The sequence below is a fragment of the Colias eurytheme genome, chromosome 24, assembly GCF_061535395.1.
Source record: "Colias eurytheme isolate Ceu_HAF_F1 chromosome 24, ilColEury1 Martin Lab GWU primary, whole genome shotgun sequence".
In the NCBI taxonomy this organism is placed as follows: Eukaryota; Metazoa; Arthropoda; class Insecta; order Lepidoptera; family Pieridae; genus Colias; species Colias eurytheme.
Window position 1 is genome coordinate 624,388 of NC_143003.1, and position 19,241 is coordinate 643,628.

Below are 19,241 nucleotides of genomic sequence, written 5' to 3' on the forward strand. Positions count from 1 at the left end.
TAGGCCAAAATATGATCTTGGGTATGCCCAGCAAGGGGACGCATCCCATATTCTATTCATCTGTTTCTATATAAAACTCTTAAAATATATGGGTTTGATTTTATTTAGAATACAACGTCGAAATTAAATTTATATCTTGTTCAAATGAATTATAGCTTCCGACGACCTTCAACTTGTTTCCTGAGTTTTTAAATGCAAGAGGGAAATGTAACATCTGCCGAGAATGCTGTTATAGGTACTTCTCGATGTTATACTATTTAGTGATTTAAGGGCCGATTTTTCAATGCTTGGATAAAACTTATCCGTCCAATAAAGTATTACACGATAATATTAAAATGTCACGTAAACTGTCAAATACCGGCAATTAGAATACGTTTTTAAAATGGTAGTTTTCTACATTATTCGACGAATAAGTTTTAACCAAGGATTGAAAAATCAGCCCTTAGTGAATTATTTTCCTGTGCGTATTTTAATGAGCTGGGGCCGTATTATGAATCCTTATACCCAGACAGTTTACACCGTGAATTGACTGGCAAAATTTTTATTATTCCATAATTAACCATGGCTGGTTATTGCGGTCAAAATATGCATTTGCCAGTCAGTTCAATTCACGGCGTAAACTGTCTGGCAATAAGAGGTCACAATACGGCCCCAGTTCCTTTTATGACTTTATTATTATAGAGATTATTAATTTGGCACGATTTTAAGTGATATTAATTAGATATTTGAAGTGCATAGACATAATATGGATTGGATAATGGGTTTGTAAGAATTATTACGCTTAAATGTTTTATTTTGTTATCGTTTCTGCTATAAATTAATATATATACCTACACATTATATTATATTATGTTTATGGTGTTAGGTACTTTTTGTAACTACTGTCACGACTTAGTTATTTATTACCTGAAGTATACATTTATTTGCACTTTGCAGTCTACAATTAATTTAAGTGCCTAAACTTAATTTATTTTAATTTTATTATCCAAATTATAAAAACACTCTTAAAATTAATCATCGTACTTTATCACAAATCTAAAACAAAAACACAATGGAAAGTCGTATACAAAAATTACGACTTTTGTTATTATAATAACGTCCAAAAATAAGAACTTTTGTACCCTCGACAACTGTAGAATCACAGCAATATAAGGTCGAATTGAGTTCATGTAGATCGCGTGACGCCGGGTTGAATATACTAGTGTGATATATTGCTTTACAAACACACGTCATGTATAATATTTATTGCAAAGGTAAGCTGTTAAACTTCATAGCTTTTATAATAATTTTGTAGTGGAAATGTTTATTTAGGAATGGATGGTGACTTAACTCTTTTTGCGATTTATATAACTGTAGTAGATACCTGTGTATTTGTTTGTTTTAAAGATTATTGTGTATTTGTTTTAAAGAACTTTTAAGTAAAGATTTGTAGTTCTGTTGTTTTTGTTTTTGGGAGCTAACCTTTATTTTAGTTGCAAATCCATAGGTACAATTTTTAATTATTTTTATAATATACTAGAAAGTAGAATTCCGCCTGTGGCTTCGCCCGCATTTTCAATGAAAAACACGCACAGTTCCCGTGGGATTTCTGTGATAAAACCTCTCCTATTTGTTAATCCAAGTTACCCTCTATATGTGTGCTTTTCATTGAAATCGGTTCAGTAGTATTTGCGTAAGAGTAACAAACACACACACACATCCTCACAAACTTTCGCATTTATAATATTATAGTAACTAGGATAGGATAGGATAATAGGTAAAATTCTTATATATAAAAATGAATCGCAAAATGTGTTGGTAAGCGCATAACTCGAGAACGGCTGAAGCAATTTCGATAATTCTTTTTTTATTATATTCCTTGAAGTACGAGGATGGTTTTTATGTAGAGAAAACGTAAATATGTACCACGGGCGAAGCCGGGGCGGACCGCTAGTTTTTTATAAATATCAGCAAACGTTTGATGGTAAGACCAGCACCGCCCATGAACGGTTAAGTTATTTTTACAAGTTCAAAAATAAATAATATTTTCGACCTTTTTCGAGCCATTCGTGAAATTAAATCTATTTTCGTATTGTAATGCTAATTAAATACCTTTTTATGTAAATCGTGAAACAAATGTATAGGGTGAAACAAAGAAGTGAAAGTATTTGAATAATTTTTAGATTCTTCAAATGGAAACGCCCTTTGGCCAAACTGTAATTCAATTTTGAAATACGTATGGTTCATTAAATTGATAGGTATGCATTTTTTGTAAAAATAAATAGTGTAATATATATACTAGCTGCGCTTCGCGGTTTCACCCGCGTGGCTCCGCTGCTGTTGGTCTTAGCGTAATGATATATAGCCTATAGTTTCCTCGATAAATGGGCTATCTAACACCGAAATAATTTTTCAAATCGGACCAGTAGTTCCTGAGATAAGCGTGTTCAAAGAAACAAACTCTTCAGCTTTAATATTACTATAGATTAATATTATGTAACGCTTACAAATTTAATAACATTTATTCATTATTGATTAACCAGGTTCGTTATATTTTGTTGGCTTTTAAAAACATACACAAACTTAAACTCAACAAAACCACGTGGTAGCTTCGTTAATTTCTTCATAAATAATGAATAATTAAACAACAAACCACAAGTTAGTTTACGCAATTAGGCGATCTGTAACAATTTGTAAGATATTTTGATCTTGTGCCAAGTATCGAAATTTATCTCATTTTTGTCATTTTTCAATAGATATAGGTCAATGGTATGTGTACTAGAAGCCAAGGTTTAAAAATATTTATATTTTTACATTTAGATCAAAACAAGACTTGTTAGTTAGTTTTGTTTACAATTTCAAAACATGTCAACGTTTTGTCTGTTTGTCTAAGAGCTGTCTATTTTATATAAAAATAAAACGTAATAACATTATTATTATACTGAGAACAAAAAGTTTTCAGGCATATTACTATTTGAAAATTCCTATTGTAAAAACATAATAATCAGACAAGACATCCTGCATTGCATCTATTGATCTATCTATATTTAGAAACACTGCAACATTTTGAATCGATAATAATTAACTAAAATGTATACAATATTGTCTGTAAATAAGTTATAAAAATAACCGAAATAAACCTATAAGTTTTGATGTAATTTTGTATACTCTTAAACAATTCCTAACAACAACCAACAAATTTTAATTTCCTCTCAAACACTTTGCCCGAAAACAGTTTAACCCGTTACCATCCAAATGATACCCCAGGATCCACGTAAAGGTTAAAGGGCAATTAGCCAGCTCATAACTTAGTTAAGCTAACGTAGCCCCAAGTCTATGCTAAGTTGCTTCAAGTTAATTGTTTAACTTCTCGCTTCGCTTATGTCATGAATAACTTATACTTGAGGGGCTATGCGCTATATCACTTATTGTTTACTAGCCGGTTGATCTGGCTTTGCCTGCGTAAAGATAAGAGTAAGTATATATGTACCCAGTTTACGTTGTTCAAGTTGATATTCATGCTGTAACATATTAGGGCTATGTTTGTGTTAATCATACAAGATTACTGTTATTAAGTTAAGTATTTTGTGTGAATTTATGTGTATGATGTTTTAGTAGTAATTTAATTGTTAAATAAATTGATTCATCGATTAAATAGTATAGCAGTAGGTATATTATAGTGTAGTTTTTATTTGTGTTTAGATAAAATGTGCTATGATGTAAGTAAAATTATTATGCCAAATAGTTTAATTTATATATAATTGCAAGAAAATTAATCACATAGATAACTTACTTTTAAGTATTTGAAAGCCGTTGATTTCAAATCTCAAACAATAATAAACGAATACATTAATTATTATCATTCTAATAATAACCAATCAACCATAATATTTCAGCGAAGAAAATTGCTTAGCCGTTGAGAAAATCGATTAGTGAAACAGCTGTTCTCTTCTATCCATACCCACGTAATAATATTATAACCCTTGAGGGAAGAACCGTAATATTTTGTACTAGCTTTCGACCACGACTTACGTGTATCCCGTTTTTCCCCGTTCCTATTAGGATTTCGGGAAATCCTTTCTTAGTGGATGCTTACGTTCTTACATCTACCTACCTGCATGCCAAATTTCAGCCCGATCAGTCCAGTGGTTTGGGTTGTGCGTTGATAGATCATTATTTCAGTCAGTTAGTCACCTTTGAGTTATATATATTTAGATATTGTATGTATATATTTATAGACATACAGATGTACATGTCAGTCTGTAACGAGTTTCACGGTTTTCAAGTTTCTTCACAATATAGTCTCGTGAGTCCTAGGCCAATCAATATTTTGTAGAAATAAATCTTGCAATATCGAAAATTTCGGTAATATTATTAAATTCGAAAAACTAGCGTTTGAAGGTATTCAAATTATAATGGTGTCTAAGGTTTGTTATTTGAGAACTTAGAATGTTACACACTTGATCTCGTAAGTGTGTTGTACTTACGAGTTACGGTACCTACCTACATTTACATCAAACGAGCGAATGCTCATTCTAACCCCGTAGAGCATTCTTTCGTTGTTCTGAGTGCATTCGAAAAGATTCTATGCAATGTTCTAATACTGAACAACACTGAATACGAGTATTCGTTTACACTAAAATATCACGAAAGAATGCTCTTGCTCTTGCTCTAGCTCTATGTTCGTTTGATGTAAATGCACGGTACGACAAACGAATACTACAAAAATATACATTTGTATCTAATCCATACTAATATTATAAATGCGAAAGTAACTCTGTCTGTCTGTTACTCAATCACGCCTTAACTACTGAACCAATTTGCATGAAATTTGGTATAGAGATATTTTGATACCCGAGAAAGGACATAGGATAGGTTTTATCCCGGAAATCCTACAGGATCGGGTTTTTCTTTGAAAACGCGGGCGACGACGCCGCGGGCGGAAAGCTAGTACTACATAATATTATATGTATTAATTAAAATGACATCTTTCGTCTCTCCTAGTAAACATTATCAAGTCCAATTTTAAACACTCACAAATCACTAGACAACTTAAAAACGCATTAAAATAAAACACATTTAATTGGACCCATTCATCACTTCAAACGATTTTTCATAACAAAGCAATAATCTTAAAAAATGTATATATATAACCGCAGTTTCGAAACTGTCAGTCTGTCTGTCACAAACTTGACCCACTTATATTGCTAAAATATTACAATTTGTAAAAACTCATAAATATGATTTTTTATGGCGTAGTAAATGCGAGAGTAAGTAAATTGTTCTATATTTCGTAATTATTTCTTAACACGTAAATAAAATTATTTCTGTCTTGTTGCAAGGTTGTAACGTAAAAAAAGTTTATTTGTAAATACACTATTTCCATACATCTAGGATTAACTAATCGGATTTAGAGTCTAAATTAAAACGTCGCCAATCCTACCTAGGGTTAAATGTTAATCTTTGAATACAATGGATTATTTCATACTAGCTGCGCTTCGCGTAATGATATACAGCCTAAACAGCCTCTATAATTGGGCTATCTAACACTGAAAGAATTTTTCAATTCGGACTAGTAGTTCCTGAGATTAGCGCATTACAAACATACAAATTCTTCAGCTTTATAATATTAGTATAGATAAATATATATCCATTATAACATCAGATTTAAGCACAAATAGTTGGAATAATAAAACTCTACAAAAATTAATAGGTTATAATTGTAGAGGTTCTAAAATTAATATTTTGTATAGAAAACTGCAAACAAAATCATATCATTTCAACGTAATTGTTCTATCTTTTTACGTAGGTATTTAGTAATAAATACTATTTAAAGCTTTCCGATGAAGAATTTAATTTCATCAAGCAAAATGTATGAAATATTTACATTGTTCAAAGTAAATTAATATTGAACAGCATAAAAGATTGTAATTTTACATACAATGAGTGTATTAAGTTCTGAAATAATATAATTAAATAATTAATTTTAACGTTTCATCGTTACTTAAATATTATAAGAATATATAAATGAATGTTCGTCTATATGTCCTATAAATAATATTATATTATTATGCATTTGATCCTTTGATGATTTTCAGCAAAATTTTGTGCTTTATGCCCATGGAGGTGTCTGAGTGGTTACGACCATAAACGATGCGTACAATAAACGAAGCTAGTCAAAAATAAATACATACAGAAGAATAAACCACTTCCTCCTTTTTTGGAAGTCGATTATAAAGCAACGCAACGCAAAAGAGCAACTATGGAGTTTCTTGACGATCTTCTCCGTAGATACTGCTTTCCGAATCGGTGGTAAATGTTTAAAAAAATATGTACCGAATGACGTTTCAAAAGTGCTTCTAGAAGAAGTCTAATTGAATAAATAATGATTGAGTTTTTTTTTTGAGTTGTAACCTGATTTCGACCACAATGGCGAATCGCATTAGAAACTAACCAACTGCAGATATAATATAGTCGAAAAGTGTACAAAAACAAGTATATTATACTTCTCCATCTTAAAATAGTTATTATTAATTAGTTAGTGAAAATAGTAATTAGTATCACTGGAGATCCTGGCACTAATTCCAATAACAGATGAATATCATTAACATGCTTCTATTTCAAAACATCTAAGAATAATTTCGACAAAATATATGATATACGATAATCTATCTATCTATCTATATCCATACTAATATTATAAATGCGAAAGTAACTTTGTCTGTCTGTCTGTTACTCAATCACGCCTTAACTACTGAACCAATTTGCATGAAATATATTTGCATTGGTATAGAGATATTTTGATACCCGAGAAAGGACATAGGATAGGTTTTATCCCGGAAATCCTACGGGAACAGGTTTTTCTTTGAAAACGTGGGCGAAGTCGCGGGCGGAAAGCTAGTTTTATTATATTTTTTATGGATTCACATAGTAATGTAAAATAAAATCGCTTTCTCTGTCCCTATGTATGCTTAAATCTTTAAAACGTGACGGATTATGATGCGGTTTTTTTTAATAGATAGAGTGATTCAAGAGGATGGTTTTTGTATATAATTTATTATGTTTTAGGCAAAGCGGGCGAAACCGCGGGCGGAATGCTAGTAGAAAAATAAACTCAAAAAGAATTTTTCAATCAACATACTGATACCTATACCTATTTTAGTTTAAAATAATTGGGGATATGTTTAATTTCGTATTGATTTTAAATCGCAGAATCAAGTAATCAGTCTTGTGTACTTCAAAAAGCCAGATTGGAGACTTGTAGATATTTAGAGTTACTGATAGCTTATTTTCCGCTTTTTGACATAAATATATTAACATACTGGCAGATAAAATAATTAACACATATCCAGAAGTTATGAAACTGGTTATAGGACTTTTCCCTATCGGGAATCGAACCGAATACAACAGACAAAGGCAGATAAAACTTTATTACTTAAGTAACAAAAAAGTTTCTCTATTTATCTTTGCAAGCTTCAGGGAACTGAATTTTTTATTAGATTCATACTAACAACATTTAAGATTATAGTGGTTTACGTAAAACAAAAGGCTTAACTTGGAAAGAAAGCCTTTTTGCAAATCGAGAATATGATATACTTTCCACCCGCGGCTTCGCCCGCGTTTTCAAAGAAAAACCAGCATAGTTCCTGTTCCCGTGGGATTTCCGGGATAAAACCTATCCTATGTGTTAATCTAAGTTACCATCTATGTGTGCTTAATTTAATAGTAATCAGTTCAGTAGTATTAGCGTGAAAGAGTAACAAAATTACACATACACATCCTCACAAACTTTCGCATAATTTATAATATTAGTAGGATTTCTGTAAAAAAAACATTAAGATCAATTCACTTAATATGGCGTGAAACAGTAGGAAACAACTATGAAAATGTAATGCATTATTTTCATCGTATTTTTTTCTAAAATATTATAAAGAACGTAAACGCAAAAAAAAATTATCTGTATCGTCCTTTTTGTTATTTTCGTTGCAGACCTTCAAGCTACGTTTGATTTAGCTTATCTAATAGCTAAATAGACTAATAATCTAATACTTAATATTATAAAGCTGAAGAGTTTGTTTGTTTGAACGAGCTAATCTCGGGAACTACTGGTTCTATTTGAAAAATTCTTTCGGTGTTAGATAGTCCATTTATCTAGGAAGGCTATAGGCTATACATCATCGCGCTAAGACCAACAGGAGCGGAGCCACGCGGGTGAAACCGCGCGGCACAGCTAGTATAGTATAAAGTATGTGTTTCATTAGAATATTATAATAAATAATTAGACAATACAAAATCCGCTCTATAAACAATTAAATTCGAACGTTGAATGCTCCCTTATCATGAACCACAAAGGAACATCATTTTATTTATCTCAAACAGAATCTCAGCAAAGATTTAAGACCTCACTCGCTTCTGAGACGTGACCCAAAAACGAAGATATTAATTCTAAACGGAGAAACCTCTTTTGAAAGAATAACGATTTGAGGTACGTTAAATTGTTATTTGGGAATCGTTTTATTTTTAGACAGGGATTTGGAAAGGCTTTTATCGATATATACAGGTTTTTCCGTTTCCAGAATATTATAAATATGATAAATTTTACGCTTGAGTAAATAAATATTCTAACTATTTTAAATCCTGTCCAAAATTCATTGTTCTTTTCATTTACAGTTAGCTACACATTATCATTCTACAATTCATAAATTAAATAATACTTACAAAAGCATTGCAATATATTCAGTACATTTTAATAAATAAAAAATCTGTTCGCGTCTACCTCTTAAAATGATTTATAGGTAATTTCACTAATTTCTTGTTACATTTTGTGAGTATATTACATAAATTATGTCCTTGATATGTATAATAATATTCGACCTAAAAACATCGTTTAAAAGTTAAATCCTAAAAGAAAATATGAGATCTTTTTCAAGATATTAATGATGATGGACGCTCATAAGTATCTACAAAACTATCCATCCATTTCATTGCTCTTATATTTGCATTTTGGCATAGTTACAACGCAAATACTATATTTAAAATTAAATTCATCTAGATTTCCTGAAAAAACACGTTTTTACTGATACACTCTATAAAAACAAGTCTATAAAGACGAAACTTCTTTTTTTGGGATAAGTCCGCTATATTTGATTCCATTTATTTAAGTATATAGGTTTGATTTCCGGTCCAACAACCATAAAATGCTTGTAATATCGTTGAAAAAGTATGTATATTTCAGAGGTCTTTCAGATAAAACAGTCTTGATGGTCCCAGAGAGACGTTTTATCATTTTCGACCCCTAATTACTTATCCAAGAAGGTCGGTCCATTGAAGATTCCGGGTTGGAAATATATTGAAAAGGTTCACATGAATATGTAATACAATATAAACAGTGACTTAGCGACTTTTAAAACCATTTTTTATAGAGATTTTGTATGTGGACATGTTTGGTAAAGTATTTTTAGTCAATTTTGATGTAGTGTATTAGATATAAGCTTCTTGTCTTCTACTGTAGTGTATTATAACTGCACTTATAATACACCACAGTTATAGAAGACAAGAAGCTTATATCTAATACACTACAGTAGAACTCCAATTATCCGAATTAATGGGGACCGGGACCCATTCGGATAATCAAATATTCGGATAATCGGATTTAAAAAAATATTGCCATTGGAGAGAATAAAAGCTACGTTTTTATATTGCACTATTTTTTTATTGAATTAAATGAAAGAAACATGAAATTTTCACATGTTTTAAATATTTTTGCAATCATTTTTCTTATTTCCTCTAGTGACAACGCATCTTTATCATCATCATCCTCTCCATATTCTTGTTAGGGGAAGAATAATAGCGCACTTAGACTTTTTTTGGACAATTTTTTGTGATTCGGATAATCGGCGATTCGGATAGTCGGAGTTCGGATAATTGGAGTTCTACTGTACATTGATCTTTTGTTTATTATTTTTTATGGTATAACTAGCAAACCCGGCGAACTCCGTTTCGCCACCAGAGAAACCTATTCTTTGCTATAAACCAGACGGAGCCCGAGACCTTTCCAACGAATGCAAAACCGTGGAAATCGGTCCGTGCGTTCTGGAGTTAGAGCGTCAGGAAGGAAAACCCGACTTATTTTTATATACATAGTAGATAAGTTGTCAATATAAAGACTGATAAAATAATTGTATGTGTATAACTCTGTACTCCAACGTTTTGCGTAGATACGCATTTTTATTAAGAAGATCGTGAAAATTTCCTTTGCATATAAAAAAAATAAAAATGAAACTAAAAAAAACTTTCTTTATGAGCTATTATTTATCCGATAAAAATAAGTTTCCGCGCACGCAAAAACGCGTTTGCTAACAATATGAGTCACATACAAACTATATCATAATGACAGTCGCAATGACATTATATCAAAGACAAATCCAAATAACACGGCGCATTGAAACGCAACCAATCTGCGCGCCATTAATTTTTCAGCAGAATCAATTTATGGAGGGAAATCCTTCAGCCATGACAGCTGTTAATATTTAATGGAGGCGACAGGTGGCACTGCATTTACATTTTTCTCTGAACATTTACCAGCTTGGGATTGTTAGAAGAATAAGGTCATGGCTAAGAATTGGATCGACTTCCGTTGTTTTTCATCACACGCACGTAAAAACCTTTTGTGTCAAAATTGTGGTGTTACATATGCCAGACATCAATCAAAATTGTTATTTTATGTGATCTTATTATATTTTTCAGGGTACTTAGCTAGAACTTACCCCAGGGTGGTCATTGTCACAATGGTGTACCAGAAGGCAGCTGGAATGGATGTGAAATTCGTGTCCTGTTCGTTCTTCTCGGCGTAGAACATCACAGTTGCGAATATGATGATAGCCATTGCCAGGGAGAACACAAGGAAGCCAAGTTCACTGGCACACGACTTAAGCGTGTAGCCCAGGATCCGCAACCCCTGGGAGTGCCTTGAAAACTTGAAAATTCGGAACACTCGAAACACCCGCAGGGTTACGAACGCCCCGGAGACGTCATCATTGTCAGTTATTCCCAGCCCTATGTAGTATGGCAGGATAGCCACCACGTCAATAATGGACATGACGGATCGAACGAACTTGCAACGATCCGGCGCAGCGAACAGTCGCAGTAAGTATTCAGCTGTGAAAATCATCACGCAAGCTGTGTCTAAGCAGAAAAATACTATTTTATATCTCTCCCCGCAGGGCAGGGTCCCCGCGCGGCCAGGTCTGTGCCCGCAGGGTACCGTCTCTACGACGTTCGCCATTACAGAGACGGCAATGAAAAATCCGGTAACATAGTAAAATACTAGAGCCGCAGTCGACGTGTGCGGGTTCTCGAACGCCCGCCACATCTTCTGCCGCAGGTCTGTGAGCTGGGGCAGACTCTGGTCGCCAGCTTCACTGAGCTTGTCGTCCATGAGACGTTCGGCATTCTCTCGCTTTCTGTCCCTGTAGTCTTCATAGCAACAATCACCTATAACGTCCGGGAGGATGCCGAAGAAAGCTAACTCCTCATCATAACCAGTTAAGCACTCGTGTTTTGGGTAATGCAGTTTACCCGTCCTATAATAATTTAGTATATGCCTGAATATATCGGGGTCTCTATCAAAGAAGTACTCCCGGCTGTCTTCATCATAGAAGAATTCGCGTTCAGAGGAACCTAGGAGGGAGTCGGGATATTTCTCGAGGGTGTTCCGCCAGGTTTCGAACCGTCTCCCGGAGACGTTGATGAGGAGCTTCTCATCCTCAGCTCGGCGTCGATCCTTGGGGACGGGGGGCGGGGGCAAGGGGTGTGTAGCGATGGGGACCCAGCCGATGGCCGCGGCGCGCGCGAACGGCAGCCATGCGGCGACGGACGCCATCGCGTGCTGTCGGCGCCACCGTCGCCGCTCTACTGAGCCGCACCCCCCGCGTGGCGCTATTTCGGGCCGCCCGCCCAGATGCAAGCAGTGTTGCCAGTGAATTATTAAAAATAAGCAAACATTTGGTTTACTGTATATTGACCCTCAACCGAGCTTGATGATCATTAAAAGGTGGATCGTTATTAATAAAAGTACTATAGTGGTATTTCCTTCGTTTAAACAGTGCCTACTTTTGTTAAAATACGATTAAAGTTATCTCATAATTAGTTATAAAAGTACAATTTTCAGTAAAATCTTTTACTTTATACTAAACAAAAATACAAATTAATATTTGTAACTCTACGATGTTCTAAATTCAACATACCTACCGTTAGATACTTACTATAAAATGCCCCAGACTACTATGATTTAATAATTGTAGAGTGTCAGTTTTCAAACGAAATAAAAGAACATCTTGTAGAGCAATACTTTAATACTTTTTCATATATAATTTCATAATAATTAGCATAAAGAAAAATAATTACAAAAGAAAATTCCCGGAAATTTCGCAAAGTTTCCGCAGCTCTAGCAACTCTATCCCGGGATTGGGTGGGAAGCGCATGCGTGTATTGTGACGTCACAGTCTAATAAATTGATTTTCATCCGTGCATCCCTGTCTTACACAGCTCAGTCTCTATGCTTGCATCTCCCTCACACACCTTTAAGATTAAGCGACCTTTTGTATGTTTTTCTCTTTAAAATATATTTTTTTAAAAGCGCCATTGTCTTTACTAAAGGCTTTACGTCGAAGGTACACTTAATTCTTGAGTGAGACTCTGTTTTCTTGTCCCGTTTATTTGCTGAAATAGGTCGAGAGCATGTTGGACTAACGTTGGTTTAACACATTGATTAACACCTTTAATGGGCGTTTAATTTTTGCGAGTTTTCTGATTTACAGCCATTTGAAAGTTTGTGAAGGGTGTTGCTTGGAAACTGTTGGACCGATATTTGTGAATGTTTTTAAAGAGATATATTTTTTGTATCAGTCTAGAATTATTGAATCCTTTTATTTTTTCTAAAATTGGAATTGTATTACTTAATGTTTTTTATTGATAAATATATTTCATATCCATTCTTTTCATGATAATATATTTTTAAAACTACCACGCTTCTCAAGACTTTAAAATTATTAAATTATCTAGGTATTAGTAACTTAAGCCATATCATGCAAAAGTTAAATCCCGTACATTGCTCAAAAACTTTAACTTCCCATACTGCAATCTCATCGAACCATTAGTTAGACAAGGGTGCCACAGATAATATAATATAAGGTAACGAAGGGTTATAATCGCTAATAGCTTTACCTAAACGCTGTCAGTTGTATAGCTTGACGTTTCAGGGCTCAGTTAGGGCGGGAAAATCGAAAAATTATAGCCACGCTGATAAAGTATAAATTTGATATAATTTTAATATTAATTTAATTATGATGATGTTTGTAAAACAGTGTAGAGCCTATGAAGGTACACTTATTATACGAGATTTGGAATGTAATATCACTAGTTCGGTTTGTATGGATTCGAGGTAAAGTACAAAAGGTGACCCTTATCGCTTAAAAGCGATTTCTTCCAGTCCAGGTTTTATAATATTAAAATATCTACGTAAAAGTTTAATTATTTACGTCTTTAAAATTTAGCTCAATGATATTTTTTATGATTGTAAATCGAGCCCTAAAATATACATGGTATGGATTATACAGGGTGTACTCGTTAAGTGCGCACAGGCACAGGCGATTATTCCGTAACTATTGCAGATATCAAAAAACTTTAAACTGATATCGAAATCCCTTTACCTAATGAGTAAAATGACTATAATTACTTTTTAAAAATAAAACGGGAAATATCCAAAAAATTTTGGATATTTCCTGTTTGAGCTGATTTTGAATGACTGACTGATTTTGAATGACTTGAATTGAGATAAGTATGACTATCCTAAACATGTAATATGAAAAATTTTGGTTCTTTTTTTTAATTATTGGTGTTTAAATTACTTCGCAAATCTTAATAAAAAATTATTTAGAAACTGTAAATAGTGCTCGATGTGGAATACAATGGTAGGTATTCCAAAACGAGAACGTCACTTCGAACATTTGCTTTGAACACAAAATGTATGGAAATTTCAATGTATGGGAGTGTTTAATGTAACTTTTTTTGATATTTCCCGTGTTATTTTTAAAAAGTTATTATTGTCATTTTACTCATTAGGTAAAGGGCTTTCGATATAAGTTTAAAGTTGTTTGATATCTGCAATAGTTACGGAATAATCACCTGTGCACACTTAACGAATTATACCCTGTATAATATAGAAATATAATTCTTAAGTGTTCACTTTTTCTTGCACTTTTCAGTTTTCATAGAGTTTATGCTTAGCCATGATAGAGGGCGTATGCACACAACATGTAATATCTTTTAACCAAAATATTATACCTATTTTCTTTATGCATATTTTAGGATGATAAATTTTCTGTTTAGTACAAATGATATAGCAAAATACATAAATAAGTTATTCAGTGTTGATTTTTAAGTGACTCTACATAGGGGGCTTTATCAAAAATCAGAAGCAACGAATAAAAACTAATTACCTATTCAATAACCATCATTTATAGCCGTGCTGACACCTAGATAACCAACAAGGCTTTTAAAAAAGATTAATAATTGTAATATGTTTCCTCAATTTATATAACAAGTATTTTGTATTTTATGAAACACTAGCTTTACGCCCGCGGCTTCGCCCGCTTTGTTAAAAACCTAATAAATTATATACTAAAAGCTTCCTCTTGAATCACTCTATCTATTAAAAGAAACCGCATCAAAAACCGTTGCGTAGTTTAAAAGATTTAAGCATACATAGGGACAGAGAAAGCGACTTTGTTTTATAATATGCACATTTAATTTTATATTCTTTATTCAATACAAACTTAACTATGGTTAAAAGTTTTTCAGTTTTAAATACTTGATGATGCGCCTAATCTACCTACGTTGCCAAAATTTATGGTTAGGGAGCCAGGTGCAAATTTGGTTAACTATTTCCTCTCAAGAGATAATTCGTCAGACGCATGAGAGTATAGTATTATAAAGCCTCGTGAACGTCAGCTGGCGCTCTGTTGGGGGGGTGAGCGGTTGTAGCCTCCCACGCACATAGGAAAAAAAATACATTCATTCATTCATTTCCTCTCAGCTAAAAATTTGTCAAATTGTAGCTAACCCAATATCTCAACGAAAAAAAATAGTCAGCTGGTTACAACATGGTGTATTATACGTCAGCTGGTGTCTCGAACATGAAAGTTAAATTTAAAGAAAAATTTATTTTCCGTGATTTCCTCTCAAACAAAAATTTACCTGATGATAGCTTATATGTAACTGTGGATAAATATATATGTCAGCTGGCTGTATCTTGGTGGAAAAACCGTCAGCTGATACGGGAGGCTACAACCGCTCTTCCCCCCAACCGAGCTCCAGCTGACGTTCACGAGGCTTCATAATACTATACTTTGATGCATTTTACTAATTACCGCTTGAGAGGAACTTGGTCATAAAATCTGCTGCTGGCTCCCGGACCATTATGAAATAAGAGATATTAGTCGAGGAACTTGACACATAAAATAAATACTTTTGAAACTAGATGGCGCTTCTTGTCTAGCTGAATCCAGAGACTAGTCTTGTGCCCTGTCTTCGCGCAAATTGTCCAACCCGTGAAGTTTATATTTTAGCATTTTCTTATTTTTCGGCGCAAATTTCGTGAGTTTTTCTTTCATAATATCCTTCTCTTGACATCAACGAACGCATAAAAATAAGAATTATCTAAATCTGTCCGGCTGTTCACGCTTAATGCACAAATGCACAAAGGGAAAAGTTACCAGAAAAATAATAACTATGGAAAATAACTTAACTGAGAAAAAATTATTCATTATTATTTTTGAATGAATGAATGAAAATGCTTTATTGCTTCGAAAATAAATATTATGTACATAAAACAAAGACAAGAAAGGGCGGCCTTATCGCTAGTAAGTAATTTTTGTAAATAATTGTTCATTATTAAATGTAAAGTTGACGACTTTTTCTCAGAACTACCTTTATTCTATATACCTACACTAGCTGTGGTTCGCAGTTTCACCCGCATTGCTCCGCTCCTGTTGGTCTTAGCAGTTAGCGTGTTGATAATATTATAATATAATATAGCCTATATAGCCTTCCTCGATAAATGGGCTATCTAACACCGAAAGAATTTCAAATCGGACCAGTAGTTCCTGAGATAAGCGCGTTCAAACAAACAAACAAACTCTTCAGCTTTAGAATATTATTATAGTTATACATATAGTAGGTTTAATTAAAATCGGTGAATTATCTTACAAGCACTGTAAATTGTAATACGAGTGCGGGTAACGATAATATTTTTTTCAGAAATTAAAGATATTCAATGAATGTGAATAATAGATAATATTAAAATAATAACATTAAAAAAATATTATATGATCTGTTAAAAAATGTTTTCTGCTGCAGTTTAGTTAATTTTAACGAAAACAAAAAAAAACCTTTAAAAATAACTAACTGGCTAGAAACTAACTGTGCTGGTTTTACTTTCTTAAAACGAACTAAAAACAGGGTGAAATAAAAAATCAAATCACTTTATAAAATGTACATTTATTCTTACATCGATATTTACGTACTATGTACAGTCGGAAAGAAAAGCGCACTCTGCAATTTTTCATTCAATACTTTCAACTTCAAAATTAACAATTTCTCTAAGCGTTACTCTAAGCCTTCGTCGAACATTTAGGTTATTAAATTAAAAACAGCATCATTCATTGCACAGAAAAGTATTTTTTTGTAAATATGTTAAACATTATTGTATAAAAGAATGCATTTTTAATAATATGGAGAGTTCAAAAACAATGCAAACATTTGCCGTACGTGTTGTTAATTTCACAATTTCCACGTCTTGATACAATCTCCCCCATACAAGGGTTATTTATGGCTCAATCATAAACTAATTAATTTTCTGTTAGAGACACGGTACACCTCAATCAAGTTAATCAATAAAACAATATTGCTACTGGCCAAATTATCATTCCTAATATTAGAAATGGATATTTTAAAGGTTCATACAATCTAGAAATTAATTGCACATAGGTTAATAACTGATTCAGCAGTAATAGAAAACGGAAAGTGACATGACACAATTATTAATTTTACTATTTTGTTGGTATATTATTAGAAATGAAGTGGTAAATTAATGTTTTACCAAAAATATTGTAAAAGTTATGTTAGCAAGAATTGAATTATGTATAGGTACAATAAAATAGTTTTAAACGGGGGAGTTTTCCTTGATAATATATTCTGATACCTATTTTGACGAAAGATAGATGTCGGATGTGATGACATTTTACCGTATAAAATTCCACTATGGATGATTATTCGATATTAATATTATTATTGTTAGAAGAAACTTTAACATGAACGAGACAATGAAATTGGCAGGGACGGTTACTGACGACAAAACAGTCACAATCCAAGGATTTATAAAAGCTTAATAGCTAAGCATCTGAAATTGAATTCAACAAAGTACAAAATGTAGAGCTAATTAATCTTTAATATATATAAATCTCGTGTCACAATGTTTGTCCTCAATGGACTCCTAAACCACTTAACCGATTATAATAAAATTCGCACACCATGTGCAGTTCAATCCAACTTGAGAGATAGGATAGTTTAAACATGTAGGTACCACGGGCGAAGCCGGGGCGGACCACTAGTTTAATTATAAAATATCTGATCGTGTATTACCACTTCATTTCTAATAACAGAAGTTTTGGTTACCGTGTCTCTGAACTTTTCATAAAGAAAATAGTTTCTTTTTTCTTTTTTTTACGAGTTGAATATCGATTAATATAGAGTATATATTTAAGTTATTGACCATAAAGTAAAATAACATGTCATTTAAAAATCAGTTTAAAGTAAAAAGCAAGTGCAGAATATCTTAGTGCTTAATAGAAGGTACAAATAAAGTTGTTATAAATGTTATAGAGTCCTGTCTACCTCAATATACTCTTTATTAAACTTTATTTTCCATGTGATTGTACTTTCAATTTGATAATGCTATCTCACTCTACTGTTTCACTAGTCACATTAACCAGAGCGAGACCACTATACTTTTATGAATACGTTAATAATTCTGCAGATTTAGTATATTTAATGCCTTGTGCGCCTTCGAATCAAAACTGAAATAATTTGATAAAATAAACCATTTAAAACCAGTGGTTATGTACATGTGAGAGTAAAAATATTAAAATATAATCAATATAAATAAGAGATATTACAATAATACAAATTTTAAAAAGATAAATAATGTTCTTAGTTCAATAAATAAATACTTTTGCTTAAATGTAATGACTGTTAAAATTGATATTCTTCTGATGTAGTCGGTTTCCAGGTTCTTAGTCTGAAATTCGTTTACCAAATATAGACTGTCCGAATACTCATCCAACGATACTAAGCTAGCATAAAGTCTTCTTACATTTTTATTTCCTTCGGTAACTACAGTTTTATACTTTTATATCTTTGCATAAAGAAAATCGACTACATCAACAACTCTCAAATGTGACTAAAATTGCAAACCTCGTTATAAACTTATATTTAAAGAAATTGCACATAAATTTCTTTGGTACACTTGTACTGTAAAATATTAAAGACAAAACTTCTCCACGACCGGAAAATACCTCGTAAACATGAAAAATAAATAACTTAACTAAATGCAAATAACATTTACATTATTTAACTAACCCCTCGAATAAGCATTGAAATAATGTCTTTACTCCTAACTCGGTGACCGTGACATTCACGGTCAGCGAGTAAGAATGACCACGAAGTGAGCAAAACTGCCTAATATAGGTACATTAAGCTGTAACATTCTTCTCTACGCTTGCACGACTCGGACTAGAATTCACAACTTCCCTTAAAAATAGTGAAGCTTATATAGTGTATATTATATCTAATTATTATTAATTTTATGTAATATCACGCAAAACTTCTTTGCTACATCTGTCTTTGTCCATAAGTGGAATGTAGAGATCTCTTGACTAGATGAAATAATTGCTACACGGTCAATATATACAAAAAGTCATCAACTCTGTTTATATTACTGTGATTCTAAATCAATAATTTATTTGCTTTCATAAAAAAATAAATGTATAGCTGCTACTCGTATAAGAAGTGAAACTTCGCAAAAATAAAAGTTACTGAATTGTATTTAAATTTAAAAAATAATTTCTAGTAAAATTAATGTTTGAATGCTTGAGAAATTACATTTATGATACTATGTGTAACGGTATGATCATCGAATATCATCA

The 19,241-nt window shown here is 32.6% G+C and overlaps 1 protein-coding gene across 3 annotated transcripts in view; it reads right to left on the reverse strand.

Annotated features, from left to right (window-relative positions):
* Shal (Potassium voltage-gated channel protein Shal) overlaps positions 1-11,860 on the reverse strand; it is a 65,383-nt gene extending 53,523 nt beyond the window's left edge. For all 3 annotated transcript variants that reach the window (XM_090115982.1, XM_090115983.1, XM_090115980.1), the window contains exon 1: positions 10,746-11,860. In XM_090115982.1, the coding sequence (XP_089972108.1) occupies positions 10,746-11,860 (1,115 nt within the window). The remainder of the gene's footprint in view (positions 1-10,745) is intronic.
* Between the last annotated feature and the right edge of the window lie 7,381 nt (positions 11,861-19,241).